This window comes from Sphaerulina musiva (assembly GCF_000320565.1).
Source record: "Sphaerulina musiva SO2202 unplaced genomic scaffold SEPMUscaffold_1, whole genome shotgun sequence".
In the NCBI taxonomy this organism is placed as follows: Eukaryota; Fungi; Ascomycota; class Dothideomycetes; order Mycosphaerellales; family Mycosphaerellaceae; genus Sphaerulina; species Sphaerulina musiva.
In genome coordinates this window covers 2,481,380-2,508,704 of record NW_016017383.1, presented here as the reverse complement: position 1 = coordinate 2,508,704, position 27,325 = coordinate 2,481,380, and the positions used below count along the sequence as shown (strand labels likewise).

Below are 27,325 nucleotides of genomic sequence, written 5' to 3'. Positions count from 1 at the left end.
TTGTACTCGCGCAACGCGTTCATGGCTCTGCTAACGACACCTGATGATTCACATAATGTCTTCTCGACATATACATGTACGCTGTAGACTGTGCAGAAGGCCCTGCTTTAGTTGTTAGGTACCTACCTCTTACCTACCTAGGCAACCTAGGTACCTCTTGTACCTTACTAGCAGGTAGAACTTTTTACCCATCAATTTGATTGAATCCACGTCAATTTCCACATTCGCGATCCTACCGTCACTTCCAGCTTCCACCTCAGTCACCTCAAGCTGTTTCACCTCAGCGACATACAACAACACCACAGTGCCTTTCCTCCGGAACATTGTGACCACTCCACCTCCCGGCCACAGCCCGATCTCCGTCGCTCCGCCGTCGCCGCCCCCGCCGTCGAATTGGCTATCTCCGCCATGAGCAGTGCTGTGCTGCACACGCCGACGCTGTACCAGGAAACGCGACTTTCAATAGCGCCAACAACACCAAATTCTGTGCTTGACATCCAAATCAGCGACAGGAGCCTCGGCAGAGCTGGCACGGGGCGCAAAAGAGCATTCGAGGATATCAGCGGAATCGACGAGGAGTCATACGCGCGCAAACATCTCGCGACTGAAGGCTCAGTCTTCAGCCGGCCCAAGAGCAGAGCGCCGCGCACTTTTCTCTGGCGCGTCCTGAACGATCGCCACACTCTCGAGCTACAATGCATCGATCTAGCACAGGACCGGCGGCACCTTGGCAGCGAATGCTGCAGCGATAGCTGGCTCACCTTCCGTATCTCGCTGTCTGACGCTATCATCCCCCGTGGAGTCGCGCTTGCAGATGATGAAGCCAGGGACGCGCTCGATGTTTTCGTGATTACGCCCAAGGGCCTATACACCGTGACATTGCGACGCGATCTACTGCTGCGCGAGACAGTGCCCGTGGACTTTGACCCCAGATCGGTGTACAAGCACTACCCTTTGGGCCACAGGGCCTACCGCATCACTGCTGTCTCAAGCCTGTTCCTACTCGTGTCGCTGGAGAATGGCGATTTCATACGGCTGGAACGTGGCAAAGATGAGTCTGGTAGCCAATGGCGCCAACTGTATGTTGGCGAAGGCGGCTGGAGCGGTTTGACCGGCCTGAAGGGGATCTGGTCAAAGACTACGGTGAAGCACGGCGAGCTTCATCTTATGCCTAGCGCTATGATAGCCATGGCGATGAGCCCGGATGATAAGCACATCTGGACTGTCGGCATAGACCACGTTTTGAAGGCTTGGGATACCAACACTGGAAAAGCTGCAATCCGTATGGACCTCCTGGAAGACAGCATTGGGCAGGAAGATAGGAGGAAGCAAGCACACATTGATCCTGGGCAAGGCACGGTGCTACAAGTGGTGGACTCAATGGGTGTCCCAGGCACTGCATACTTCTTGGTGTGCTATTCCCCGAGGGACCACCAATTCAGGTTCTTCGCGATCACGCACAGAGAAGAGAAACTCATCCTCGTCGACACGCAGCCCCCAGAGGCAAAACTCAACGCCCCCATTGCGGAAATGTTAGGAACATCATTGTGGAACCTGGAGCAATTCCATGTCAGCCCTGGGCCTCAGTGGAACGGCTCTCAAATGTGGCTGAGGGCTAGAAGTGGCGGAGTATGCGAAACCTTCGTGGTCACGTTTGACCTGCTGGGCGAGAACGGTGTCTCGAACGACTTCAGTGACGCCTGGAAGAATGATTGGACTCGTGTTGAGAACTCATCCCTTAGCATTGAGGCTTTGCGACGTGTACCCAGCTTTGCGGACCTGGATCCTACGTCGGAAACCACAGCAACATCTAGCGAGAAGTGGCTGAAGTACCTATTCTACCCTGGTCGATTCAGCGAAGCTTCATTAGAAGCAGCACTTGCGATGTATCGCAAAACGGGCGGTGTATCAACCGCATCACGAGGCATCAACAAAATGGAGGAGCCACTCAAGGGACGTCTCGTCAGCGCCGTGATCGCCAAGACCACTGTTGGCCGACATGATCACGAAAAGCCTGACTACCATCGCTATCAGCTCGAACTTTGCGAGCAATGGCAGATATACTTTAGGCTACTATCGCACCTGCACGCGCTTCGGCTTGCGTCCATTGGCTTTGCGTACGATGATGATGACGGCCTGCCATGGTCGGTATGTGCTGACGTGGTTGCGCCCATTCGGCAAAGCAGTGAATTTGAGCTCGTTGCCTACAACTCGGAGCTCGTCCAGGGCAGGCACAGCAGGGTCTTGAATCAGGAAATACAGACCAGAATCTGGCCGAATCCTGATGAAGATCTGCTAAAGAGCCAAATACTTGCGGTAGCAAGACAACTCCGGCAATGCTTATCACCGTCTTCCCAGGAAAAGCTCTTGAGAGCTGCCATTGCGGAAGCGCTTGATCAGAGTGCGGATAAGTCTGCACTTCTCGGCATACAAAACATTTATGATCAATGCAACATCGGCGAGGAGATCAGCAACGAGGATTTTGACGCTATCACTGAGGCTGCCACTGTGTTCAACGGACTGGGAAGACTTGACGATGACTCTCTTCTGATGGTCCTGGAGGCTATGGACACTGATCTGACATTGCAAGGCACCGACAGTGGTCGTGCTTTGCAAAGATATGGCAAGGACTTGACCATAGCAATCACACAGCAAACGCTACAAGACACACAAGCCGTTCTGTTGGACATTCTTGCTCTCGTCCTCTTTATGCATGGCGATCTAGAGCCTGAGGAGCTCGACGAAAATTTCCATCCTTGTGAAATGTATGATAGCATCATCTTCAGGTTAAAGACCGCCGAGCTGCGATTGTGGCTCGTTGAGCACATGCGTCTCGAACCAAAGAAAGTGGGCAGTACGAATGAGGAGCCGATGGCGATGACGTTGTATGAGAGCCTCTTCATCGGAGATTGGAGGTCGTTGGAAGGTGGACAGCCACGTCTGTTATCCCAGCTGGTTACGGCGTGGAGCAAGTCATGGGCGCTGGGCATCGACCCCAACGAAAACTGGACAGGCTTCACTGACTACGTGATGGCCAATCTCGTTCAACACAAGGAGTGGGACCTTGCGCTGGACTTCGTCAGATTTCTATCCGAGACTACACCATGGGCTACCTATCTCAAAGGTCGTGTCCACATGGCCAGAGGAGAGTTCGACATGGCCAGCCTTGCTTTTGATGACGCTGCGGATGAGCTTTCCCACATACCTGATGCTGCAAGCACCCTTTCACACCTCGTCCTCTCCGTCGAAGACATGGAGTATTTTGGTCAAGGTCTAGCTCGGTACTTCCAGCACATCTCGGGCCTCTACGAATCCGTGAAAGCTTTCTCATACACAGGAGAATACGCGAACCTAGCCTTCCGACATTTACGAACGGGCGGTGATGTGAGTCAAGCATTGCACGATCTCGACGAGCTCAAGCGGGAAAAGGGGTCTGCCCTGTCAATACCACAGCTAATCAGCGCTGCGATGGAAGAGCTTTATTATCTCAAAGCACAAATAGCTCATGACAGCATTCTCGGTCGTCTATTTAGTGCTTCACATCAGATCAACCGCTTCGACGAAGCTTACAGTGCGCTGGCACAGATAATGGACCCAATTGTGCGTAGATCCAATCTCAGGATCCTCATCAGCAGGTGCATCAAGGAAGATGCAGTTCCGGACCTGCTATCGCTGCCGATTGCGGAGGACCTTGTCCAGACAGTAGATGCCGAGCTTCTCGGGCTCGCGAAATCCAGTATGGGTACATCCAATACACAGCTATCCGGCCCACCATACCACCAGATCCTATTCGCCTTTCGGATACAGCACTCTGACTTCCGCGGTGCGGCGTCTCTGCTCTACACGCACCTGGAGTACCTGAAATTCACGAATCCTCATGCCATGAAGGATCCGGACGATGATACACTGATTCAAGTCTACGTGCTTCTAATAAACACGTTGGTCTGCTGCGGTGAGGGCGAAGCCTGGTTGCTTGCGGAGGCCATTGAAGGCGTGCATCCGGCCGGGACGAAAAGGAGGTTGGTTCGCCTGGAGGACGTCAGAAGGGAATATGCGGAGGAACTCGATCGTCGATCCGAGGTGCAAATGGGAAGGTTTGCCGTCTCTGGAGGAGACCACATGGAGATGTTCTGAGCTTTGTACGGGCTGTTCCCGGCGGATATCTGACACTCTAGCAAGCAGTTTCATGATGCAGTCGACCTGTCCGCTACACTAGAGCCTCTTTTGAACTACTTTTGCTACATGCAATTCCCACAAGACGCCTTTCATGCAGTGTACGTGTATGTCCCATATTATGTAAAGCCGATGCGGGCGCAGGTCTCTTCGCGCTTATTGGTCGGCCCTGTATACTGGCTGCGGAGGTAGGGCGATCAAGCTCCGCTCATCAGCAGCAGTGTTTGTCTCTGCGCCGCAGTTCCCTCCTTTCTTCCTCTTGACGCTCGTCCAAGCCTCCGCAAGCGCGTTCTCGACAGTCATTCTCACCTTCAACGCGCACAGACTGGGCCAGACACATCGTTCACCCTTCAGGATCCAGTAATCGACCTCTTCCTTGGAGGGGTTCTTGAGCATGCGTCTCCAGTCCGTAATCGCCAGCTCCGGCACGAGAATGAATTTGTCTCCTTGAATTTGTTCGTCGCTGAGAATGCGGCTGATGTTGGCGGGGAGAACGCCAAAAATATCGGCCAGTTGGAGGGTATGCTTTACAAGCCCCATGAACAGGGGTGGCAGCCAGCTGTGGCCCTCTCCGCGCACGTAGGGCAGGGACGGTTGGATGAATGGTGCGAGGTAGGGACGTGCTTGGCAGATGATGAAGTGTTCTACGTTGAACTGTTGTCGCAACCTGCGTGTCGGATGGTCATGGGCTAAACGAAGGCCAGGTCGCTGAGCGGGGTGAGCGGTCTCATGGGAGGGCGGAGGGAGCATGATGGTTTCAATATTTCCGTCCGAATCCTTAGAGAGCAGGTAAATAGGCGTCCTGCTCTTCTGGTACACAATATTGGTGACATGTGATATCATGGCTGCCGAGCGTACCAGCACGTTTGGCGCAGTGAGGTGGTTCATCAGGCTGGGAATATCTTCCGTTGGGGGCGAGACTACGATATTGAGAATGCAGCCGGTACGTTGGTAGGCTTCGGCAAAGGTAATGTCTCCCACGTTGGCTTTGATACATTCATTGAGCACATCCGGGTCCAAGATAAAGCCCTCCATGGCAAGTCTTTCAATTCTCCGGCCCAGGACGTGGAACCAATTTGGCAGTATTCCCGCTGGCGCATCCTTTCCAAGGAGCTCGAGCTCTGCTGCGTTGCGTCTCTTGGCTTCGAGAGAAGAAGCAGCGAAGGCAGACAGATCGAGTCTCTCTCCACAGAGCAGTTCTGGCAGCTCCTCTCTGGTATGTATGCCAACGAGTGCTGCCATGAGGGCTCCTGTCGCAGTGCCGACTATCACTCGAGGCAGACAGTCTTCCTGCAGCAGTGCCTTGACCACTCCCAGATGGCACAGTCCAAATATGGAACCGCCTTGCAGCATCAGGGCAGAATGCCCAAAGGTTTGCTTGGCGTCGTGCACATTATCGATCAGCTCCTGGGCGCTCAGTCTTCCGTCGCGCGTGGTCTCACTCGTGGCCGATGTAGCAATGGTGCGGATACTGTCGACTGTGACATCCACGTACAGATGGATGTTTTCCTTGGTGCTGGCATACGTCTTGTCATACAGAGCCAGCTTTGTGATGCCATACATGTTACGGAATAGCCCGTGTCCTAGAGGAGCACGTTGCAGGTCAGCCGGCATGTCAGGTAGCCGAAGCAGGTACATGTAAGCTGGAGCAATGTCTGTCTTCGAGCTGCCACCATAGCCCGAACTGGAAGATCACGATATGCCTTCGAGCGGCGGGTGATACTCACGTAGGTACGAAGTCAACTCGGGTATATCATCGTCCCTGCGCTTGAGGTAGAGGTTGCGCCTGCGCTCCTCCAGCAGGCGGAAATCATAGCGCGAGTCAATGGGGTTGATGCGCCACCGGTATGCATTAGGCAAATTGTCCACTATTGATATGCAGCGGATCAGTGCCTGACTGCCTCAACATGCACCTTGTCATCTTCATCACCGCCATCATCACCTTCGCCATCACCATCACCATCACCATTTTCGTCTTGTTCATCACCAACATCATCACCGTCACTCACATGCCTGGGCGGCCTCGAGCCACTCGTCATAGTGCTGGGCAGCCTTGATCTTGTCGAGCAGTGCCGCCTTGACTGGCTTACGGCGTGACCACGCAAGCAGATGCTGCACTCCAGTTATTAAAGTGCCATGTTGAGTATCAGCCGCGCGCATGCAACACTAAACTCCTCCTGCTAGGAGTTTTGCTTGCCTGCTTGCTTGTCTGTATACGTACGCTGGTCCACGCATGCAGCACGTCTGACATAGTAAGCAGAATGGCCAGTACCAACCGACACCACGTATCGCTTTTGTATCGCGGCGCCATGTCGATATCTCCTTTCCATGTACCTGTTCGGTGCGTGTGCTTGCACTTGTCTGGCTGGCTGACCCATACCAAAGCCATGCATACCTTAGCGGAATAGGGTGGGGATACGACCGGACCTTCCACAAGAAGCCTAGTGTGATTTAAGCTTCACCGTGCTTGTCTGCCCTATCTGGCACTGGCCTAGAGGTACCCATACGTTCTCGCGAGCTTGACGCGTTATTCTCTGCAGATTCACTCCCATTAGGTAGTGTGCCTCGCCCTACCCATATCCAGACCCATATCGTAGCCACACCCACGGCGAGGGCAACCAATACCATCCTCACCACCACCACCACCACCACCACCACCACCACCACCACGATGCCTTTGTCCACTCGGAACGGGCCCATACAAAAGCCGCCAGCACGCAAAACTCGCTCTACCCGCTCTACGAAAGCCGCGTCGGGCTGGGAATTAGTCGCACGACATGAGGACGCGCCCCAAACGACCACTCGCCAGCAGCGTGATGAATCGCCCTTGGATCTTGGCCTGCGCGATGCTTCACAACACCTGCGTGACATGGCTGAGCGCGTTGGCAAGGAAGTCGAGACGTTTGCAGAGCGACTGGACGAGTTCTTGGACTCTCTGCCTCAGAGCAGCACATATGATGCCGTACTCGGCCTTGTGGACGAATACCAGAACATTGCCAAGGACGCGGCCTATAAATTGGATATCGAGCATCGCAAAGAAAGGGCTCAATTGCTGCGGCAGGAATGGAGTAATGCCGCTCACGTCTCAACGGCCACTTCGACAGATGTACTGGCGACCACGAAGAGCCTCAGGCTGGCTGCTAGTGTAAGCGAGAGCAAAAAGGAAAAGGTGGAACAGCAGCGAAAGTGGCAGCAGGAGGCCGATATCTGGGATTTATTCAGACTCATGCTGGAGCTGCATCATCACCCGGATCAGCGCGCACAGAAGAGACAGCGAGATGATAGGCTCAGGGAGCTCGGCGATGTGCACCGGTATACTTCAGAGGCGGCGCTGTGGGATCGTTTCCTTTTGACGGATGATGTCGCAAAGGAGCGGCACCTGGTCAAGCAATGGCTAGAGCAGTCTGCCAACCATCAGGCCAGTGAGGTGGCCGGGATCGTAGAGGAGCTGGAGTCTAAAGCTGGACGTGGGCGAGGACTATGGAGCAATGGGTGGATGCATACGAGAGAGAGGATCAAGCATGAGAAGCGACTGAGAGCATGGCCTGAACCTGATGCCATGCCTTTGCCTCATCTGAAGCGCAGTGACAATCCCGAAGCTCTCGTGACAAGCTTGGATCCAGATGCCGCAACCAGGCAAGACCGATCGTTAGAGAGGCCGGATGCTTACTTCGAGCGCGCAACTTGGATCACATGCTGGGAAATGCTTAGGCGAGGCCATAGCTGGGAACAAGTCAGCGAATGGTGCGAGCAGCGCAATGAAAGCTGGAGAGCGATCGTTATCGGCAAGTCATCAGACGGGAGCGATGTGGCCTCGAACTCTGCGTGGAGAAAGATGTGCTACCTTGCCTCGCAATCTGGCTGCACCAGTGACTTTGAAGCTGCAGTGTATGGTCTGCTGGGTGGCGCTGTCAATGCCATGCAGAAGGTCTGTCACACCTTGGACGATCGCCTCTATGCGAACTACAGCTCTTATCTGGTACGGCAATTCGATCTTTACCTTGTCAACAACTTTCCCGATCGTGCGCCGTTTGCTCGAAGTGGCGTCACAGAGGAGGAGTTGCAGGACCCGGATCAAGCCATCTATGACCTCCTCGCCAGGTTGCGGAAAGAGCCCGAGACTGCAAAGGAGGCTGTCCAGCCTATGAAGATCATACAAAGCTATCTCATTGCCAACGATATCGGCAGCCTAATTCATACCCTTGGGTTTGCGGTCGCGTATGCAGACAGGCAGCTTCATTCCATGGAGCAGATGATCGTGCATCTCGAGCCTTTTTGGGATGATAAACGATCGAATCAGCCCGAGATGGAGGTTGCCTTGGATCCCCAGACTCTTCGCATAGTGGTCCATATGGGCATTATCTTGGATACCTTGTCCCCGCAGAAACTCGACTGGGAGGCACAGTCAGCCAAGGAGAACACAATCGTGGCATACATTCAGGCATTGCGAGCGGCAGGCAAACGTGACCTCATTCCAGTCTACGCATCCCGTCTCTCGAAGGGTGCGTACGTGGCCACGATGAGCCGCGTGTTGCAGGACATCACGGACGAGAGGGAGCAGCAAGAAACGCTTGGTCTTCTGAAGCAGTATGGCTTGGATGTTGTTTTTATTCTCAACGAACAGCTTGGCTACATGCTTGATCAGTACCTGGCGAATGACCTCGGGAGGATGGAGAAGCCATTAAAGATGTTAGAAACCTCACAGGAGGCGCATCACCCGAGTCAGCGTATTGCTAGTGACTTTGTGCCTGAGCACTCGATCGAAGACGATCGTGCCATAGTCGCAAGCCTGAGGTGGTTCAATATCATCGACGGGCAATGGGAGAAGACTTTCGGTAACCTGTCGCTGGCTCTCAGGAAAGCTTTGAGTAAGTTTTCTCGAATTCATGATCGCCGCTCACAAAGCTGACCCACCTTGTAGTTGCAGGTCGCTTGGGCTGCGCCTTGTACATCGTAGACGAATTTCCGTATGAGACACTTGCGAGGCGGAAGTCCTATCAAGTCATTGGCAAATCCATCAATCCCATGGACCCAGACTCTGACCTCTCGGCAGGCGAAGGATCCACGACGGAGCTTCTCGCCCGCCAGAGCCGGACGTACTACGAGTTGGAGCTAGTCATGACCGCCATTCAAGCTCTTGCGAGTTGGAGAGCTGAAGAGGAGGCATACACGCTGAAGAAACCTAAGCTCTCTGGAGCTGGTCCGACCCTCAAGGCGTCCAAAGAGGCGGTTGATGAAGCTATGCTGCCTGTGGTCGAAGGCAACTTGTTATTGAACCCTGTCGACGAGGAGGAAGCTGCGGATCTGGAGTTGATTCGAAAGTGGTACTTCCCCGAACTCATCATCGCATACAATGCCGTGCATCACGCTGCTGGCTACATGATCTCTCGGGAACATTTGGTCAAGAGTATGGATCTGAGCGTCACGATCGCGAATGATGATTACCACCTGTCCGAGACATTTGTGGCTGCGGGGCGGATGCGCGAGCTCGTGGATAGTTTTGCACACACTAGCCGCAGCATGCTGATTTTGAAGGCCGAAGGCAAGAAGTGGCACAATCGCAAGGATCGAGAGGGGAAGGATCTAGGCATATGGGAGGCTCAGGCCACTGCAGGCAGCGCGCATGGCCGCGATATCTCTTTGTCATAGGGTCTGGCACGGTGAGCATTCGCGTTCGCGCATGATGTACGCCGAGCAGCTCCTCAGCTCGCAATGGGACGAACAATGGATGCGACCGAGGACGAACACGTTGTCTTCGCTGGGGGGAAAGCGGGCGGGCAGTTGACATTGCGGAAGCGCAGTGGGGGTGCAGATGACAGCTCACATCCATTGCACGAGACATGTATGCCAAGCTTTTCGATGTATCCATTGGCAGCCTCCTTTACATGCTCCATGGAGCGGACTACGCCGCGTTGCACTGTTTCCCTTTTCGCCTCTCTCGTGTCCAAATGTGACCACATTGCTCTCGCCGTGCACGTCTCGAGGTACCTAGTGTTCGAGACTAGTGCATATTCTGAGTCTTTTACTCCCACCATGCCATCTCGAGATGCACATGGATGACCGTCTAGTAGACCTTTTTCTTCTCGTCGAAGCTTACCTGTCCCGGACCCATGTTGACCAAAAGAAGCAGTCCACCCACGATCGACAGGATCTGGAAGAAATCGTACTTGGCAAAATCCTTGTGTGGGTGATGTGGGTGTAGCTAGTGAGCTATGGTCAGCACATGTGGGTCATGGCAGTTGTGAAGAAACGAAAACAGTGTGCACTTACTGTCCAGAAGTTGTTCACCAAAATGTTGAAAACACTCAAGATCATCACGAGCACAATGGCGCTCCACTTCGCCTTGAATCCCACGACCACCATGACGCAGGCTACGAGACCGATGACAATGACTACCACACGACCGAGGCTCCATTCGCCAGCGAACACAAATCCAATGAACAGGAAAATGAGAAGTACTCTGCCAGCCAGTTGAAAGTACATTTTTCGGTCCTTCTCATCCAGTGTGGGCAGCCCTGCTGGGGCAAACTTCTTCCTAACCCAGCTGTCGGACAGCACCATTATGAGGCCGCCCATGACCGACAGGTTGCGCAGGAAGAAGTTGATGTCGAAGATCAGCCCATACCCGAGGGCCTGTGTGACTACAACGCCAATGAGACCACCAACGGCATATTCGGAGTATTTGCGAGCGATGATGAGGACGGAGGAGACGGTCATGGCGAGAACATTGATCAGGAGGAACAGGTGGTTGATGCCCCACGGCACTGCAGACGTTTGTTGTCAGCTCGATTGCCCCACAGGTGCTGTGCATGCAGTGTGGCAGGTGCAGACTCACTGTAGCGATAGGTGTGCAGGTACTCCAACTGATCGCTCCACTGGGTAATAATCCTCAATGCATCCTCCAAAAAGGTCACCACGATCAGAAAGCGGCCGATGGCTGGCAGATATGGCTTGAGCGGGTCTGAATACGTGTCGAGCAGATCCTCCAGTTTACTCGTCTGCTCCCGGATGGCGTCCAGCGGCGATGGATCATTGGTGGCTGAGGACGACGAAGGCCCGCTGCCAAAGCTATTGTTCATCATGCCTCCGCCGTGGTTGGGGTTGGCGTTGTTGCCGCTGCCGAGGTGGTAGCCAGCGGTGCCGCGAATCTGCGCCATTGTCGACGCGTGACCCACTCGATATGTCTGATTTCTGTTGTAAGGTTGGCAACGTAGTCGTCGGGTAGGGTATGGTATGGTATATGGTATGGCCTCTGCTGGCTTCTTCAATGCACGCCCGTCGGGGGATTGCGGTTACCGCCGACCGACGAAAGGACGGGAAGTGGGAGTGCTGCTGCTGCTGCTGCTCTCACCACAACGACTCCTGGGGCAGGCTGGGTGGTGCGGTGTTGTGCCTGACGCTCGCTCTTCGCTGTCCGGAGGGTGGTGGTGGTGGTGGTGGCAGTCGATAGGGACGGAAGTGGAAGTGTATGCGTGGACAATGTAAGGAGACCGGAGCTTTGGGGAATTTGGAGTGTGGGGCGGGTAGCTAAGGTACATGTAGTAGGTCGAATACACTACGTGTGAGCGTGGAGTATTAATAGACAACAGCTGGCCTTTCAGTGCGACATTTCTTTGGCACGTCAGTCGTCAGGTCCCTTTACACCAAAGTTACATGTACCTACTTGACCTAGCATACCTTGTCGACCTTGCCGCAACTGCGCTCGCTGACGCTCTACAGACCACAGACCACAACTTCCCAAACGCCAATAGGCTTTGATTTTTGTAGCTACCTACGGATGCCTACGTTGTGCTGTGAAGACCGCGCTCTAATAAGAAGCCATGGTCGCCTTCTGAAACACTCTGTTGAATGCAATCCGTATTCCAGTAATACAGACGAGATCCCATAGCCTTGCCTTGAGTACATCCAAAACTGCTGTCTGCAAGCCTGCTGCGCTCCACTGCGACCGTCCCTGTGCAGCGTTCGCTGGTGCCATGTTTTATCGACGACCTCGCGACAACAGTGTAGATCAAAAAAAGAAACGCTCAAACGCCGTCCACGAGAAGTGCTCTAGCAAAAGGAAGCCCATCATCTATTCTGCGGGCTCGTCTTGAAGCGCACCAAAGCCACTTGACCTGCCATTGACCTTGCTTTGCTTCTTGCTCTGGTTGGAAATACCCGCTGCCTGCGTGGGAGTCACATCGCCATTGCCCTGCTGCTTGCGGCTCTTCTTTGACGTCTTGACATCAGTCCAGCCGTCCTCAATATTACTCTCTTCGATGATCTTTTGAAAGTCCCCATCCTCGATCATTGTGCTAGAAGGTGCCTGATCGGTGGTCGAAGTGGCAGCAGTGCTGTTGACCTCGCCAGCATTTGAGCTGCTATTGGACTCGACGTCGAATGTATCAAGCAGTTGGCCCTGGTTGCTCGAGGCTAATACTTGTGCCTCAGCATGGGCGTTCGACTCGCCCCAAGGGTTATCGAGTGGCGTTGGTGCAGCGGCCACACCGTTCTTAGCTGGCTCGTTCCTAGCTATGCGCGCGGTGCGACGCTGTTGCTCCTCGAGCTTCCTCTGTACTGCCCGACTCTCCGCGTCTGCGGCCTGTCTCTCCTCACGCTTTTTGCGATTCTGACGCTGCTTCTTAGTCTCAACGACCTCCTCTTTCTTGGGCCTGTTGACTTTCTCCTTAGTAGGCTGGGTTGGCGCAGTGATCCGCAGCGAACTCGGCCCCGGGGCCGCTTTCTCCAGCATATCATCGATGCCGCTAGATTTAAGCGTCGATGAGGAAGCTGCCGGGGCCCAGTGGTCATCTTCAGCTCGCGACGACCCCGATAACAGCCCGGGCGAGCTGATCTGACTGCCCTTGGCTTTTACAGTCTTGACCCGGGCTTCTCCTCGGTCAGTCTTGTTGACATTGACTCCCTGCCTAGCTTGTCTCATTCGTTCCGCAAACTGTCGTGTGGACTCGTCAATTGCCTCGTCGTCATCGTCTCTCTCCGCGATCGGCGCAGCGTGGGTCTGGATGGCAACCTGAGTGTTTGCTTTTCGCTTGTTCGATGCACCGCTCAGCGCGGTGGTGTCCTGGGTGTCGGTTGATGCAGCAGCACCCACACTGGCGACAGACTTGACGGCCTTATCTGCAACGCTCTGGACCTTTCGAGCGGCCTTTTTGGACTCCTTCTTCACGTCTTGTACTGCAACTGGCTTCTGCCCCTTCTTATCTGTCGAAGTGTAGTACCAAACCAAGCCCGCACCAGCTGCTACCACCACAACGTACTTTGCTGCAGTCTCCATGGCAGGTTGCACGAAGCAGGGGAAGGCGGACGAGGTGCGCTGGTCAACCTGGATGTAGAGGTCAATGACTTGCAGGCGGCGGATGAGTTGCAGGAGGTGCGCAGACACACTCAGTCAACGCAATAGCGCTTGTGCGGTGGTGTGTACGGACTGGAAGATACTCGGTACGAGTATGAAGCTGGCGAGTGAGGGATGAAAGGGACGAGGTCGTCCGACGAGGCTGAAGATCGATGTGCAATGCCAAGCCCTGGGAAGCAAGGGGACACCTTGTCGTATCGAGTCCAAATCGGAGGTGGCGCGAGGGAGGTGGCAAGGGACGAAGGGGTGAAGGTGTGAGGGTGAGGTGCGGTGAGGTGCGGTGAGGTGTGGTGTGGTGTAAGGCAAGATGTCTGCACTCGAAGTTGGGGTGCGTGCGTCGCTGGTGATGGCAATGGTTGTGGACAGAGTGCAATTGCATGCACGTGGAGGTACGGCGAGGTACTAGCTACATGGAGGTGGTCCCGTCGTACATATACTAAGTCAGGTAAGCTATTAATAGTTGTTCTACAACGGTAGGTAGTGACACGAACCTCACGAGGAGCGGAGCGAAGTAGAGCATACGGTAAGTTAGTTCGAACCACTATTGGCACTAACTTAGTTGCATCTGGTTGGAAGGTATTGAATGTTGCAACGAACCACACATCCTCTAGCTCTCACTGCCATCAGTCCGTGCCCGTACAGTGAGTGGCAACACCTGGGCTTTCTGATGCCTCTGGTTCCATCCCTGCAACGAGTCTTCCGCATTAAGCGTAAAATATCTGAATGCTCGTGAACCATGTGTACGACTGCTATGGTAGACGACATATCAAGAGGGAGCCGATGACTAGACCGGGCCAGAACATATCAAAGGCCACAACCTGCCTGTCCATGCATACTGCGATCGCTTCGCTAACTTCATTATACACAGCAAAACCCCAACACCCAGCCGTATGATCAAGTTCGCTACTGTGAGATTCACAACTCCCGTTCAGCTGCTGCTGTTGCCCTTCAAATTCTGGCTTCTCTACTCTGGGCCTCGCTATCTCCAGTCTCGCTAAAACCCTCGAATTCAAGCTCGCTGTCCTGCCCAGCATCACATGTGTCTTCAGAGGTCGGAGCAAGCTTGTTTTGCTTCACCTCCTCCTTGTGTGCTTCCAATGCGTCGTACAACGCATAAACCTGATCACTCCTCCTCTCGATCTCACTTGTCAGACCATCTATTTTAGCCAGGCAAGCAAGTCTAGCCCGCCTCGCCAATGCAGGATCGTGCGCTGTGTATGCCGCGTTCTCGACATCGCGTTTTGCTTTGATGCGAGATATTTCAGCTTCGAGGTGTTTGATCACTGTCGACAGGGCAAGCGCTGGCGTCTGTACTGGGCGTAGGGTGACATCCGAGGCTTCAGGATTGTATGCCAGCCTGTCAGTGACAGGTACAGACATAGAGACCGGGTCCATCGCGACAGTGATGTCTGGGATGATGAAGGCTGAAGTAAGACCTTCGCTTGCTGAGGAGCGCCGACGGCAGCGGCTCATGTTGCCGAAGGAAGAGATGTCGTCATGACCAGAGTGCGAGATTTCGTCCGCGGTATGTGGTGATTGCACTCTGACAGTCTTAGCGTGATCACTTTGCGCAATCTCATCGACCGCGCCAGCAGTAACGTCTCTCATCGAGGACTTGCGAGTAATGGAATGCTGAGTAGTGGAGCGCGTAGTGAAGTCCGCTTCGCTCTGAGCCCGGACTTGCTTCTCGCTATGTCGGGCTCGCATTTCCTCCTCGAGCTTGCGACGTAGATTGGCTACAGTGAGTGGATCGATATCTGTCAATTGCGTGAGGTCTTCCTCGAACTTTTGGGCATACTTGGAAGATTGCTGCGATTGACCAGTGACTTCTGCAGCGAACCAACGATCGTTTCGATCGCACGCCATAGACGTGGCCGCTCGTCTGGGACCAATGGAATCCTCATTTCTGCTTTCCTGGGCTCTATGCTGTGATCTAGATCGCGAGCGTTGTCGAGTGGATTTTTGGCCTTCATGAGACCCCCGAGATGTTTCCCGAGCTGCTGTTCTTTGCCTCTCGAGTTCGAGCTGTACTCTCGATGCAAGACTGGTGCTTTCCACATCCCGGAGACCCTCAACACCATCTCGGCTTTCCTTCCCATTGTCAACGGTGCTGTTAAACGTGAGACCTTCTGCAATGTCATCATGTCGGGCATTGCCCGATGATCGTCGCCGATCTGCTCTGCTCGATGCTGCCGTCCCTCCCTTTTGAGTGCTTTTCCGACGCTCTACTTCGCTGCTTACAAGGGCATTCTTTTCTGTCAGATCCTGCAGGCGAGCTTTGAGATTTTCGTTCTCTGCAAGCACATCGCCCATTTTTGATCGGAGAGACTCGTTGTCCTTCTCCAGCTCCTCGTTTGCGAGGAAGGCAGAGGCGAGCTGCTGAATAAGGTGATCGCGCTCTCTGCTAACACGGGTAATCGTGATCTCTGATACGCTCAGTTTGCGCTCAATTTTGTGCAGCCTTTCCTCACCTGCCGTGATCTTGGCGTTCAGCCTCTCCTCGTCTGGATGTGCGGGTTGCGCCAAATCATCGTCTTCCGAACCAATGCCACTATCTGCACGCTGCTCTTCTCGCTGTGATCTCAAGTTTGTTGCTTCGTGCTCGTATCGCTCGACATGTTTTAGCGCCTCGCTCTTCTCAAGTTCCAGCTCTGCGACTCTACCGCCCAGTACTTGCAACGATGCGAATATTGCTTGCTCATCTTGAGGAACAGATAGAGAGTTGACGGCGCGATGCGTGTCAGACACGAAACGTGTCCGAGATGTTGTCGATGTGCGCTTCATCATCGGTGTCCCTTCGTTCCGGCCCGACACCAGCTCCGTGATGTTAGGTAGATCTGGTAGCATGAACGACTGGCCGGTTGTGTAGGTCGCGGACTGGACGGTGGGATTTCCGGCAGCAGCTCTGCGTGGGGTTTGGCCCGCATTCTCGAGGCCCTCCTCAATACTGTAATGCCTGGGCACATGGTAGTGAGATGAGACTTGTCGTACACTAGCAAAGCGGGACCCTCGCATTGTGAATGTGGCCGTGGGCTGCACAGGCTGTGCCTCGGCTTGGCGTCGAGGCAATGTGTCGGACACGGCACGTGGAGTAGTTGTCCTCTTGAGAGCATCGTTCGCTCTGGCCGACGCCGTGGCCCTGCGGACCGACGCTTGCTTCCTCAGCGCACTGTCGGGCGGAGGTCGCTCGCTGTTGCTTCGCGACTGGAAAGGCGGCGTATGCTCGAAGCTGAAGACGGCGTTGGACGACATATCGGTCAGATCGTGCTGAAATCGCTTCGCGCCTCGCCCCAGCTCAATTGACATGTCGGCACTGCCCAGCGAGTCCTGATCGTCACCACGGCCTGGCGACAGCGAGGGTGAGGGGCGCGGATGGTAGTGGAGCGGAAACGCGTCGCGTTGCGGTGTTGAGTGCAGCAGGTCTTGCTCTCGGAAGCTCGTCTCCGTGGCAGTCGCGAAGACGTTGTCGTCGTAGGGCGGCGAAGCGGCTCGTCCTCGCGAAAAGCGCGACATGTCGCTCGGACGATGCTGTCCGAATAAGTTTATACCGGCAATGTGTTGTCGATTAACATAGACAATGTCAATAGCGCGCCAGGAACGGATTTCAACGCGTGCGTGGTGGGTGCGGGTTGCTATGTTGTCGAGAGTGGTGAGATCAAAACAACAACAGACGGCATGACGGGATGCACCCACTTCCCGAGAGCCTATTCCAAACTTCTCCACCCTGCATGCTTTACTTTGTATCTTGGGCAACTGAACGCGGGTCTGACTCTGGACGAGGTGTCTACAAATCACATATCGTTATTCACCGTCTCTAATATACACGACTCTAATCACCACGCGCAGCTGGGCTCTAGAGGAATGGTAAGCGTTACCCGCCGACGTGTAGGAAGACGATATGTTGGAACAGCGATTCATGCTTAGGTACTATATCCTGCGGGAAGGGCTCATCTTCTTTTCTGGTTCTCCTCATGCCGATACGGCAGCAACAATTGCCTCCAACGGATGCTAACCAGTACTGTCGCAAAGCCAATCACTTGCGTGTTCACCTCATTTCATCAGCGGTCCAGTAAATCCCCATTCTCAATTATGGCCGTAGTGCTTCCATCTTTCCCAGATGTAAATAAATTATTTGATCTGCTCGTTCGTGAGGTGAGAACCGGTGGGGACGCGGTCTCGTTGCCTTGCGATAGAAAAGACAGGGCTGAAGCCATCTCGGGCATATTGAGATGTCAGAGAGCCTGGAGTTCGAAGGACGAGAGCCTCGAGTAGATCGGCCGTGCGGTGGTAAGAACGAAGGCAGACTGCGCATGTTGCTTCGACGAACGAAGTCACCAGCAATTCAAGCTCAGAACCTTGTGTCCGATACCTCTGATGACAGCTTGATCGGGTCTTAGCTGATCGGTCTACCAGATGCTGCAGCGACCGACTTGATGTCGGCTGCCATGTCTGGGATGGCGGTCATGATCGTTTCGGCAAGAATGTCGTGATATTGGCCGTAAGCCTCACTCCTCCCCTTCTGCTGCTGATTGTAGCGCATCACAAGCTCCACGAACTCGCGCGTGTAGATATCCGGATTCCGCGAGTTCTCGACGTAGTTGATGATCTCTACGGGCAAGTGCGTAGGCAGAAGCTGGGCCTTCTGGCTCAGACTCTTCAAATTCTGGAGCAAAAGTATGCTGTCCAGGCGTGAGCACATGGACTGTTGATGATCCAATGAGTGGGAAAAAAGGCCTACATCTCGGCTTGCATGGCCTGGTTGGTATTCGAGCCTTGATAGTCGTGTGCTTGGCAAAGCACGATGTAAAGGTTGGTAATGATGGCGCGGAGATCCTCTTTGGCTAGTCAGTGAGGTATGGCTTGCTCGAGGCGGATCAACGTACTGTCCACCTCATCCTGCGTCGTTGTGGCCATCTCCGCGAGGCCTCAATTTTATTGTTCCCGTCGACGTTCTTGGTGGTTATTGAAACGGGACGGTGGAGGGCTCGGCGTTGGAGGTTGAGCGCCAGAGATGATGGACCAACCAGGCCGGGCCGGGGGCCAGGCTGGAAGGTGGAGAACTCAGCACTGGAGTCGCGTGTGTTGGCGAAACTCAAATATTGTTGCCTTGTCAATAAGGTACATAATCGTACCTTATCCAACACCATCTCTTCCATGCCAAGTATACCTCACTCACTCTCATCGTCCTTCGGCTCACCTTTGGTCCCCACGCTGCTGAAGACAAATTTGGGTGAAGCGCCTGGAACAAGAATGCTGCTGGCCACTCGGAGCACAAGTGGTCACGGCGATTCAGGATGGCTCAAGGCACCGCCACCACACGCCCATTGAGACAAGCCCAGCATCGCAGCAGACTGAGTGAACACCACTCCCGGAACTCCACCCAGCTCAACACTGCCACTGCCACTACTGCTACTACCACCACCACCACCACCACCACCTCCTCCACCCCCGACGCGGCTACCACGGCATACATCAAGCGCGTGCTATGTACCGCGACAGCGACTCCCGCTCAAGCCACGGAATCGCCTGCTCACCCACCGTCTATCGAGGCTCTCGAGCAGCTCTTGCCGCCACTCACGAGCTCGAACGAGGTCGATGTTCAATTGTATGCATTCATCGCCGTCATTCTCCACATCTTCGTTCAGTCCTGGTACAGCCGCATCACGCCTGATCAGGAATTTGTGGCCGGGATCGTGCAGATCATTGCCCACTGCACCAGAGAACTAGAGCAACGTCTTCGTCATGTGGATCTGGAATACCTACTGCTGCATGAGCTTCCTGGACTGCTGGCAGAGCATGTAGACGGTAAGTCCTTCTGGCCGTCCTGCCCAACATCTGCGAGGCTGACGCACAATAGCGGTTCGTATATCTTACGGCTCGCGAATCTCAAGATTTACGACCGCAGAAGTGTGTCTGCGATATGAGTCCCTTCACCCCCACGTGGCTCTCGGTCCCGCCCCATCGCACGCCATGGCCGAGCGTGAGCAGCAGGACAGCGAGGCTGCGTGGTGCTTACTTCTCGTGGATCGACTCTTGCCTCTGGTATTGCCGCCAGAGGATTTGCACAATCCATGTCTAGAAGTGTTGGTGTCGGAAATTCTCTCGGAAATGATTTTTCACAACGGGATATGTGGGAAGGCTTGCGAACCGTGGCTGATATGGGATGGCATCGCGAAGCTATTGCGCGCACTACGCCCGAGCGAAGATCATAGAAAACAGGCCCCTGAATCTTTGAGCCCGTCTGTGAACGACCATCGATATTCAGGTGATGCACCAGCATCAAGAAGATCTCAGCGCTACGACTGGCTCCATTGGCGCTTTGACGTGGCCATCAATACCTTTTGGACCGTCCTACAAGTCATGATGATGTTATGGACTTTCCTGCGTTGCACAACCATTGCATTGATGCGCGCCTCGTCGATCCAGGCGCGGGCATTGCCACCCATGCAGACATTGTACGGATCGACCGGAACGTCTGCTGCTTCTCTGCCGAGTCTCGACAAGACGCGTATGGAGACGCGACCGATCATCGATATGCACGTCTGGGGATGCATGTCTGAGCTGTTCATGCTCCACAGACGGGCACCGTGGCTGTCTGGCTTCCTATCACTGCTACGTTGTCTGGCCCTATACGGGCCCGGTCAGGTCGGCTGCGCGAACAGTAGACTGGATAGGTGAGTCGCTACGTTCCTTCAGTCGCTCTCGTTTGCATTATTGTCAACAAGCCTGCATGTCATGAGTTCCCCACTCTGTCGGCCACAACTTGGTCCACTCAGCGCCAGTCAACAAACGCTGTGCACCCTTGCATCGCTTCCCCTCATTCGTCACAGCGAAAAGCCACACCGGCAGCCTGCATGCTTCCACGGTCATCTGACGTGGACGTCCGCCAATGTCATGTCGCGACTTGATGGTTTGCGGGAGAGCGTGTTCAATACAATACTCGACTGCATGTCGCTTGGCACGCTTATCATGACCAGAGCTCGAAGCGCCGTACTAATCATGAACAACACGACTGCTTGCTTTTGGACATGCAGCCCCACCCCCCTGCTGCCGCCGCACCACGCCAATTCCGACATCATCATCCTGCGAATTGTCCCCAATTGGGCATCCAAGTTTCGCGAAGTGCATGCGACTACAAGCAGTATAGGCGCCTGAGGCTATCAAGAATTCTTTCAGGATTCAGGATTCAGGATTCAGGATTCGGGGATTGGTCTGTCACCACCAACCGGCAGGGTTCTCTGCGCCATGCGGCTGTCGGGTCGGCCCATTACGAGCCATGGTACGATCCGAGAGCCATCACGGCGCAAGCGTCAATAGCGACTCGTGCTAGTGCGCCGGAGTTCATTATACACGTCTGCTGCCGAAGTTGCTGTGGGCACCAGTGATATCGCGACACAGGACTCCCAGCCCTTCATTCGTTCGCTAGCACCAAATAATGCGAGAACCCAGACGAGCTGTGGGACTGATCCTGGTTCGACTGGTGTCTGCGTGCACACACACCATTTGCCTGTCCCATCCATCATCCTACACGGGGGAGGCAGCATGCACGTCAATCTGGGCGTTTTTCTTTTTTTTTCTTTTTTTTTTCGGCCCAACAGTCAGACATACCGTAATTATCCATCATAATTCATACTGACAAGAGGTGCATTGCATGCAGGTTATTATCGATGCAGTTCCACGAACGCGTGCTCACCTCGAGATGGATTCCGACCCTTTTCGAAGCTGCCCGACGCGCCATTTTCCCCAATAACATCCTTGCACCTGCACGTACCACCCCGACAGAGGACGAAATCGCGCAGATCAAGCACGAATGCGCTGCGGCCCTCGTGGACAGCATTCCCGATGTTGTGCGGACGACCTTTTTTGCCACACGAGACATGGATCAGATGAGAGCGGATGTCGAGTCGGATTTGGACCTGTTTGGTCTTGCCTATCTGAATAAACATCTCGTCGTGCGTGTGGTCGAGCTTCTCGTGGTTCGATTGTTTCCAGAGCTGGGCAGTTTGTAGGTTGTAGTTTGTAGTAGTAGTACCTTAGTATTAGTAATTACACCAGATGTGATGAGTCAACCTCTTGTTTTGAAGTGCGATAGAGATAGATTGACAGGTACAGTAGATGCCTACCTAGATAGCCTTACAGGTGATGAGCCGTAGTCAACGAGCCATACACACAGAGTTGCAGTCAAACAAGACAAAACAGGTCCGAAAGCTGTTCGTCACAATTGACAACTACCTCCTAAAGTACGCTGTGTAACTCTCTCTTTTCTCTCTCCCTCTCCCTCCCTCTCCCTCTCCCTCTCCCTCTCCCTCTCCCTCTCCCTCTCCCTCTTCCTCTCCTCTTCCATCTCTCTCGCCGCGTGAGCGGACCTTTGCAAACCGTCTAAAAGGTACATGTCATGTACCTCCTGAAATTCTTTCCCACCTACTCAAATGCAAATCATCGTTTCTGTGCTCAAAGGATGTCCCACGTTCATGCAGTAGTACCTACCTCTTAGTATTTATATCCCCCAACCCCTTTTCCCCCCCTTCCTTCCCAATTCCGCCGCAGACACGAGCGGTAGGTAATAACAGCTCTTTTGTTTTCCCCTTCCCTGCCCACCCCCTTTTCCCTGCCCAAAGAAGCAATATAAGGTACGGTTTGAACAAGATCTCCAAGTAATAGAATGAGAATGGCTCATATCAAAGCTCAAAGCACACACTAGGTGTGGTGGTATCAAATAGGGTATGTATCATCATCATCATCAGCTAGCTAGCTAGCTAGCTGTGCGCGCGCGCGGGCGGCTGCTGCAGCTTGAGCTTCTCCATTAATGTCCCCATGGTCAAAGTTTCGTGGTAGTCCACCACGCCATGCTGTTCGATGAAGCGCAGAACCACCCGCAGTGCCTGCCTGGCCTCTTCCGGGGTGATTCCTTGCGCTAATCCTGGTGCCAGCCCCGATTCGCGTCGCGCTGCATGCGCGGGCAGTGGAGGCGGTCGCATGGTGTCCAACGGCGTGACGGTCGGCGGACGACTCTCCGAATCGTGCATGCTCATTGCTTCGTCGAGACTCGTCAATGCGTCGAGTGGACCTTGCGTGGATGCATTCAAGTCCGAGCTGGTACTGTATTTGGGAGTCGTTGCGTCCCCTGAACTGGACACGTAAGCTGGTTCCAGACAGGGGAAAGTCTGACTACGCGGTCGATGGGAGTTGGCGGCACTCGACGGCCCAACCAAGATGGGACGTGCCTGCAATGACGGTGGTACGAATGGCGAAGGTGCTGTCCCTGAATCGGGCGTGAAGAAGGGAGATGTGGTAGGACTCAGAGGACCGGGCGAGAACGATGATGGTCCGTTCTCCGTGTATGCGCTGTGGAGCGACGTCGTGCTCTGTGCGTGGTGCGGCCCGTTTCTGTTGCTAGCAAAGTCGAAATAGTCGTCTGGACTCCCGCGCTTCTGGCTCTCGTAGCTCTGTGCGCTTTGTAAATCGATGGGCGATGGAGAGCCGGGTGCTGACGGTGACGTGGGCGAAAGGTCCCCTGGAGTGTGTGAAGAGGAGGAAGCTGCAGCTGGGTGATCAGGATCGTCAGGCACAAGTGATGTTTTACGAGATCGTGCACCCAGCAGATTGTTCTTCAGCTTGAACTTTCCGATCCAGCTCGAGCTCAACGAGACCAGATGATCGGGGGAGCTGGTCGTGGCCGCAAAAGCCCGCGCTTGAGCTCGGATGAGGTCGTCCGATAGAGGATTCCCTTTCTTCTCCTGTCACGAGTTGATGAGCAAGCGACCCCTGATGTTTCCCGCAACCACGTACGAACCTGATTCTTCGCCCAGACCGCAAGTGCTCGTTCGATGTCAGGGGATCGTCCTTTTGCGCGTTTGACGGGTGATCGACTACCGTCGTCCTGGAAGAGGAATTTCTCCTTTTGCCGCAACACTTTGGACACAGTACTAGCAGGGTCAGCATCGATCAATCCACACTTTCCGACACGTCGCTGTACCTCCGTTCGACCCCAAAAATGGCTATTGATCAGTTAGCAGCCGTTCGAGGCGCGCGTGTCGTCCGGTCACACACGACGTACCTCCAATCTCGGTCTGCTTGCTATTGGGATGCTCTTCAGCATATTGACACATTCGTTTCCGATCCAGATCAGTCAGGGTCTTGCGCGGCGTCGAGGTCGACTTCGTTGATGTTGCTGAAAGGGGGGTCATGAGTGGGCCGGTGGACACCGGATGCATGGTCTGCATCGGTTGCTGATACATGGACTGGTACGGCGCGTGCGCCTGGCTGCTGAGCATCGATGGCCACTGGGGCATCACCAGCGGCTGCAAGTGATGGTGCATCGATCGTTGTTGCACGCCGCTGGCGAACGCGCTGGGCTCCATCGGTAATTGGGGCGACGCAAAACTGAACCCTTGGTATTCCTGCGCTGGAGTTCCGTGATGGGAATGAGGATGGATGGGGAAGTGGTTCCAGTTACTCGGCGGCGACGATCGATAAGCGGTGTTGCGTTCATCGTCGGCCATGGCATCGACGGTCATGCAGCGCCACCTCTCTCCCCCTGATTTTGGCACTGATGGCCCCGTGGAGTGATGAGAATGCCAGTCGCAGTCGCAGTCGCAGTGGCAGCGGTAGTAGTAGTGGTGGTGATGATGGTGGTGGTAGCAAAGTGATAGTAATAGTAATAGGTGGTAGGAGTAGGAGCGGGATTAGGTGGTCGTTATGGAGTCAGTAGGAGGTAGTAGACTTTGCCTCCGAGTGCAGCAGGTTTACACGCCTGTGGCTTGGGCCTACGGCGGCAGGACGGCGGCTGCAGCTATGCAGTGACTTCGGGAAGACAAGAAGGAGCACGTAAGCGGCGACGGGACTGCAATGGGCTACTGGGGAGCATTATTCTGGTAGAAGGCTCCCGAGGCACTCATATGCAGCCTGTGGCAGTAATCAGGATCGATAGTAGTCGTAGCAGTAGTAGGAATAGTAGGAGTAGTAGCAGTAGTAGCAGCAATTTCCAGGAGACGACGAGTCGAGCGAAGTGGTAGATCAGGTGCAGAGAGTTGCGGAGGCGGTACGTCCATCGACTACATACTGTACCTAGGCTGTCTAGGTTCATACCAGGACGCACGGGATCAGCGGTTCGGCGCGAAGTTGGCTATCGTGTGAAGGGGGCCCGGGGGGGGAGGAGGGGGCATGGATGGCACTGTCTGGTGTGTGCATCCCTGCTTGGCTGCCGGCCTTTCGAATCCGATCGGCCATAGAGGCCATAGCGCGGCCTCCAGGTGGACAGGCCGGCGTGGGGTGGATCAGCAGGTAGTAGCATTGTATCATACAATGTGCCTGGAAGGCGGGAGATGATGATTTTTTGGCGGGCTCTGGCCAGGCGGGCAGGCGGACAGGCAGGCAGACAGGCAGACAGGCAGACAGACAGACAGGCCGGCAGACAGACAGGCAGGCAAGGCACTGGGAGGCCACTGGTAGGCACTGACAGGATGGAGAGCAGGACCCGCACAGCAACAGCGCAGCACATACAGCACAGCTGACTGACAGGCGAACGACAGGCCTCCCGCCAACGGCTCGTCTGCACGCGGCTCTCGTGGCCGGCAGGGCAGGAGACGGGTGCAAGTGAAGTCTGTACGTTCGTGCGTGCCTGCGTGCGTACGTGCAACGGTGCAAGTGACGTGCACTGCGCAGCAGAAACGACGACACGGTATACATATCTATAGTACCTAAGGTAGGTAGGAGGTCGGTACAGGTAGTAGTGGTCCGGAATGGTCCAGCATCAACCACGGTATGTTCGGGTACCCCGTCGTCGTACACACAATCGGTGTGCAGAACTGCAGAGCCATGCAGAGCCATGCAGAGCAGAGCTGAGCAGACTCGGCAGACTCAGCAGAACAGAAAAGCGCAGGCCGTATAGCAGAAACAGAGAGCCACACACACACACACACAAGAAACGACACGAGCCAGGCCAGAAGCACTAAAAAACGCAGCAGGGTGCCCACATCGGCTTGGGCCTTGGGCGCACAAGAGCGGTCGCAGGCTGCTGGCCTTGTCCCTAACTTGTGGACCGAAACAAAGGACCACGCCGTGACGCCGCCCTGCGAATAAGACGCACTGGCGATCACTCCCGCCTGCAGGCGCTAGGGCCTGGCTCCCACTCCGTACGGAGCTATTGTATGTCGACGTACGCGACCTTCATCAATAATCCAATGGCAGCAAGAATGTCCACTTCTGCGTCTCCATTGCTCGACGCCGGCCGACACTCTCCCTGCGCGCATGATGATCGCATTTGCGCCAAGCGACCATTTGGCCATACATCATCCAGCCTACCGTACGTAGCTCGCCAATGGTCGCCCACTGCGCTGGCGCTGGCGCTGACGCTGACACTGACCGGGAGGGAGAGATTGGGAAAGAGAGAGAGAGAGAGAACCACCACCACCACCACCACCATCACCACTTCGAGTGGAGACAGAACGGGAGAGAGAAGAAGGTTGGGCAAAGGAAAGACGGTGAGAATAGAAATAATCACGACTGCACATACCTGACCGGGCAGACACACCTCAGCAGCATCCCAGGCCATCACCGCTCGCTGACACGCCTCAACACTAGTCGAGGAGGTAGTAGTAGTCGTAGTAGACGTCCTTCTGTGCCTACCTGACCTCCCCTTCACATCGGGAGGACAATTGTGCACGCCGCGATTAGCGAATGCCTGCGCGCGCACGTTTGCACGCTCAATGAAATTGATTCTGTGTTTGCGCTCCTGGAATCTCCGAGACACACCATTCCCCGTTCGCAGCATCGCCTCCAGCGACGCCGAAAGCTTATACGGGACATAGCGCCCCCGCCCGGAGGTGCAACGACCCAAGCACCCACGAGTGAAATCGAACAGTGGCAAGGCAAGTGGTGAATCGAATGGGGGAGTAGAAGGGGCCAGCAAGGCGCCAATGCCGACGGTGGCGATTGGGTCGCTTGCTGACTTTCTTCCCCACACCACCTGGAGGTGGTCCCTTCACGGCGATTCTCAACGCGTCTTTTTGGCGTGCTGGGCTGGTCCTTGTCAACGAGTGCTTGGCGTGACAGGTCCATCCGTCTTCCGAGTTCCCTTCCCCTTCCTCGTCGTACCTTTATTACTACTTGACCGTACTTTACCTAGTCTGTCTGTCTGTCTGTTTGGCCTTGGCGGGACGAGGGAGCCGGCAAACCCGGACGATGATGCAAGTGCTGTCCGACATACCGTGGACATCATGACGGCGCGGCGGTCCTGCAGATCGGTGCGGACGCTACTTGGCCGTTTGCCTTACTTGAAACAGGACGAAGAGGTTATTCGAACCTCCAGGAACATCTGGGATCTTATTGTTCGTAAGATTGATTGTACATGAACAACAAAACAAGAACAAGGCCCGGTGGCCACGGGGCAAGGTGGGAGTGAGTGCGTCTCGGATTGTCATGCTTTGTGTGTGTAAGTGCCCGTGTTTGCAACGATAGGTAGCGCGCCTCTCACCACCGTCACGCCGAAAAGGTCCATGCCATCCATCCATACCTTAGGGAGGTGAGAGGAGGTAGGAGGTACATGTACATAGCAGGGCTCGAGCTCACTCGAAGCTTCCGCTAGGAACAAGTGGCTCGTTTGCCACCGGCATCAAATGATTCACAATGGAATTCCACCTATGATAACCTGGCTGGCTCGATGGGTGCGAGAAACCCATTCCTTCCATCACGTGCATCCATCACGATGCGACCGACCAGTCTGCAATAATGCCGTGATTGCTTGCTTACCTACCTTACCTGCCCTACTAACACACCCACCTCACCCATCCACTCATCCGC

The 27,325-nt window shown here is 54.7% G+C and overlaps 11 protein-coding genes across 11 annotated transcripts; 4 read left to right on the top strand and 7 right to left on the bottom strand.

The window, feature by feature from the left end:
- Positions 1 to 327: 327 nt before the first annotated feature.
- SEPMUDRAFT_57060 (uncharacterized protein) lies at positions 328 to 4,249 on the top strand. The gene has a single exon (XM_016909422.1). The coding sequence runs from the start codon at positions 409 to 411 to the stop codon at positions 4,132 to 4,134; it is 3,726 nt and encodes a 1,241-aa protein (XP_016765168.1). The 5' UTR covers positions 328 to 408; the 3' UTR covers positions 4,135 to 4,249.
- A 12-nt stretch (positions 4,250 to 4,261) lies between these two features.
- SEPMUDRAFT_146150 (uncharacterized protein) lies at positions 4,262 to 6,424 on the bottom strand (the record flags this gene model as incomplete). Its single annotated transcript, XM_016903481.1, has 4 exons — positions 4,262 to 5,756; positions 5,901 to 6,041; positions 6,183 to 6,285; positions 6,395 to 6,424. The coding sequence occupies 4 exons, from the start codon at positions 6,422 to 6,424 to the stop codon at positions 4,330 to 4,332; spliced, it is 1,701 nt and encodes a 566-aa protein (XP_016765167.1). The 3' UTR covers positions 4,262 to 4,329.
- Positions 6,425 to 6,826: 402 nt separating this feature from the next.
- SEPMUDRAFT_122464 (uncharacterized protein) lies at positions 6,827 to 11,629 on the top strand. The gene is made up of 4 exons (XM_016901771.1): positions 6,827 to 9,041; positions 9,095 to 10,375; positions 10,444 to 10,937; positions 11,009 to 11,629. Exons 1-2 carry the CDS (start codon positions 6,845 to 6,847, stop codon positions 9,820 to 9,822), a joined length of 2,925 nt encoding a protein of 974 aa, XP_016765165.1. The 5' UTR covers positions 6,827 to 6,844; the 3' UTR covers positions 9,823 to 10,375; positions 10,444 to 10,937; positions 11,009 to 11,629.
- On the bottom strand, positions 10,238 to 11,330 carry SEPMUDRAFT_113066 (SURF4-domain-containing protein; the record flags this gene model as incomplete). Its single annotated transcript, XM_016901012.1, has 3 exons — positions 10,238 to 10,375; positions 10,444 to 10,937; positions 11,009 to 11,330. 3 exons carry the CDS (start codon positions 11,328 to 11,330, stop codon positions 10,238 to 10,240), a joined length of 954 nt encoding a protein of 317 aa, XP_016765166.1.
- Positions 11,630 to 11,912: 283 nt separating the features above from the next.
- On the bottom strand, positions 11,913 to 13,827 carry SEPMUDRAFT_146149 (uncharacterized protein). Its single transcript, XM_016903480.1, has 2 exons — positions 13,558 to 13,827; positions 11,913 to 13,495 (listed from the first exon to the last, which is right to left on the bottom strand). Exon 2 carries the CDS (start codon positions 13,445 to 13,447, stop codon positions 12,245 to 12,247), a length of 1,203 nt encoding a protein of 400 aa, XP_016765164.1. The 5' UTR covers positions 13,448 to 13,495; positions 13,558 to 13,827; the 3' UTR covers positions 11,913 to 12,244.
- Positions 13,828 to 14,251: 424 nt separating this feature from the next.
- SEPMUDRAFT_146147 (uncharacterized protein) lies at positions 14,252 to 17,143 on the bottom strand. The gene has a single exon (XM_016903479.1). It carries the CDS (start codon positions 17,036 to 17,038, stop codon positions 14,474 to 14,476), a length of 2,565 nt encoding a protein of 854 aa, XP_016765163.1. The 5' UTR covers positions 17,039 to 17,143; the 3' UTR covers positions 14,252 to 14,473.
- Positions 17,144 to 17,431: 288 nt separating this feature from the next.
- On the bottom strand, positions 17,432 to 18,204 carry SEPMUDRAFT_76889 (uncharacterized protein). The gene has a single exon (XM_016910154.1). It carries the CDS (start codon positions 17,835 to 17,837, stop codon positions 17,613 to 17,615), a length of 225 nt encoding a protein of 74 aa, XP_016765162.1. The 5' UTR covers positions 17,838 to 18,204; the 3' UTR covers positions 17,432 to 17,612.
- SEPMUDRAFT_76887 (uncharacterized protein) lies at positions 17,432 to 18,439 on the bottom strand (the record flags this gene model as incomplete). Its single annotated transcript, XM_016910153.1, has 3 exons — positions 17,432 to 18,204; positions 18,264 to 18,360; positions 18,409 to 18,439. 3 exons carry the CDS (start codon positions 18,437 to 18,439, stop codon positions 17,919 to 17,921), a joined length of 414 nt encoding a protein of 137 aa, XP_016765161.1. The 3' UTR covers positions 17,432 to 17,918.
- A 380-nt stretch (positions 18,440 to 18,819) lies between these two features.
- On the top strand, positions 18,820 to 20,203 carry SEPMUDRAFT_35296 (uncharacterized protein; the record flags this gene model as incomplete). The annotated part of the gene is made up of 2 exons (XM_016908604.1): positions 18,820 to 19,330; positions 19,383 to 20,203. The coding sequence occupies 2 exons, from the start codon at positions 18,820 to 18,822 to the stop codon at positions 20,201 to 20,203; spliced, it is 1,332 nt and encodes a 443-aa protein (XP_016765160.1).
- Positions 20,204 to 21,180: 977 nt separating this feature from the next.
- On the top strand, positions 21,181 to 21,534 carry SEPMUDRAFT_32155 (uncharacterized protein; the record flags this gene model as incomplete). The annotated part of the gene is made up of 1 exon (XM_016908486.1): positions 21,181 to 21,534. A coding segment is annotated over one exon (354 nt), but the record flags the coding sequence as incomplete, so codon positions are not given.
- A 339-nt stretch (positions 21,535 to 21,873) lies between these two features.
- SEPMUDRAFT_146146 (uncharacterized protein) lies at positions 21,874 to 24,504 on the bottom strand. The gene is made up of 4 exons (XM_016903478.1): positions 23,583 to 24,504; positions 23,502 to 23,523; positions 23,319 to 23,451; positions 21,874 to 23,262 (listed from the first exon to the last, which is right to left on the bottom strand). The coding sequence occupies exons 1-4, from the start codon at positions 24,040 to 24,042 to the stop codon at positions 22,282 to 22,284; spliced, it is 1,596 nt and encodes a 531-aa protein (XP_016765158.1). The 5' UTR covers positions 24,043 to 24,504; the 3' UTR covers positions 21,874 to 22,281.
- Between the last annotated feature and the right edge of the window lie 2,821 nt (positions 24,505 to 27,325).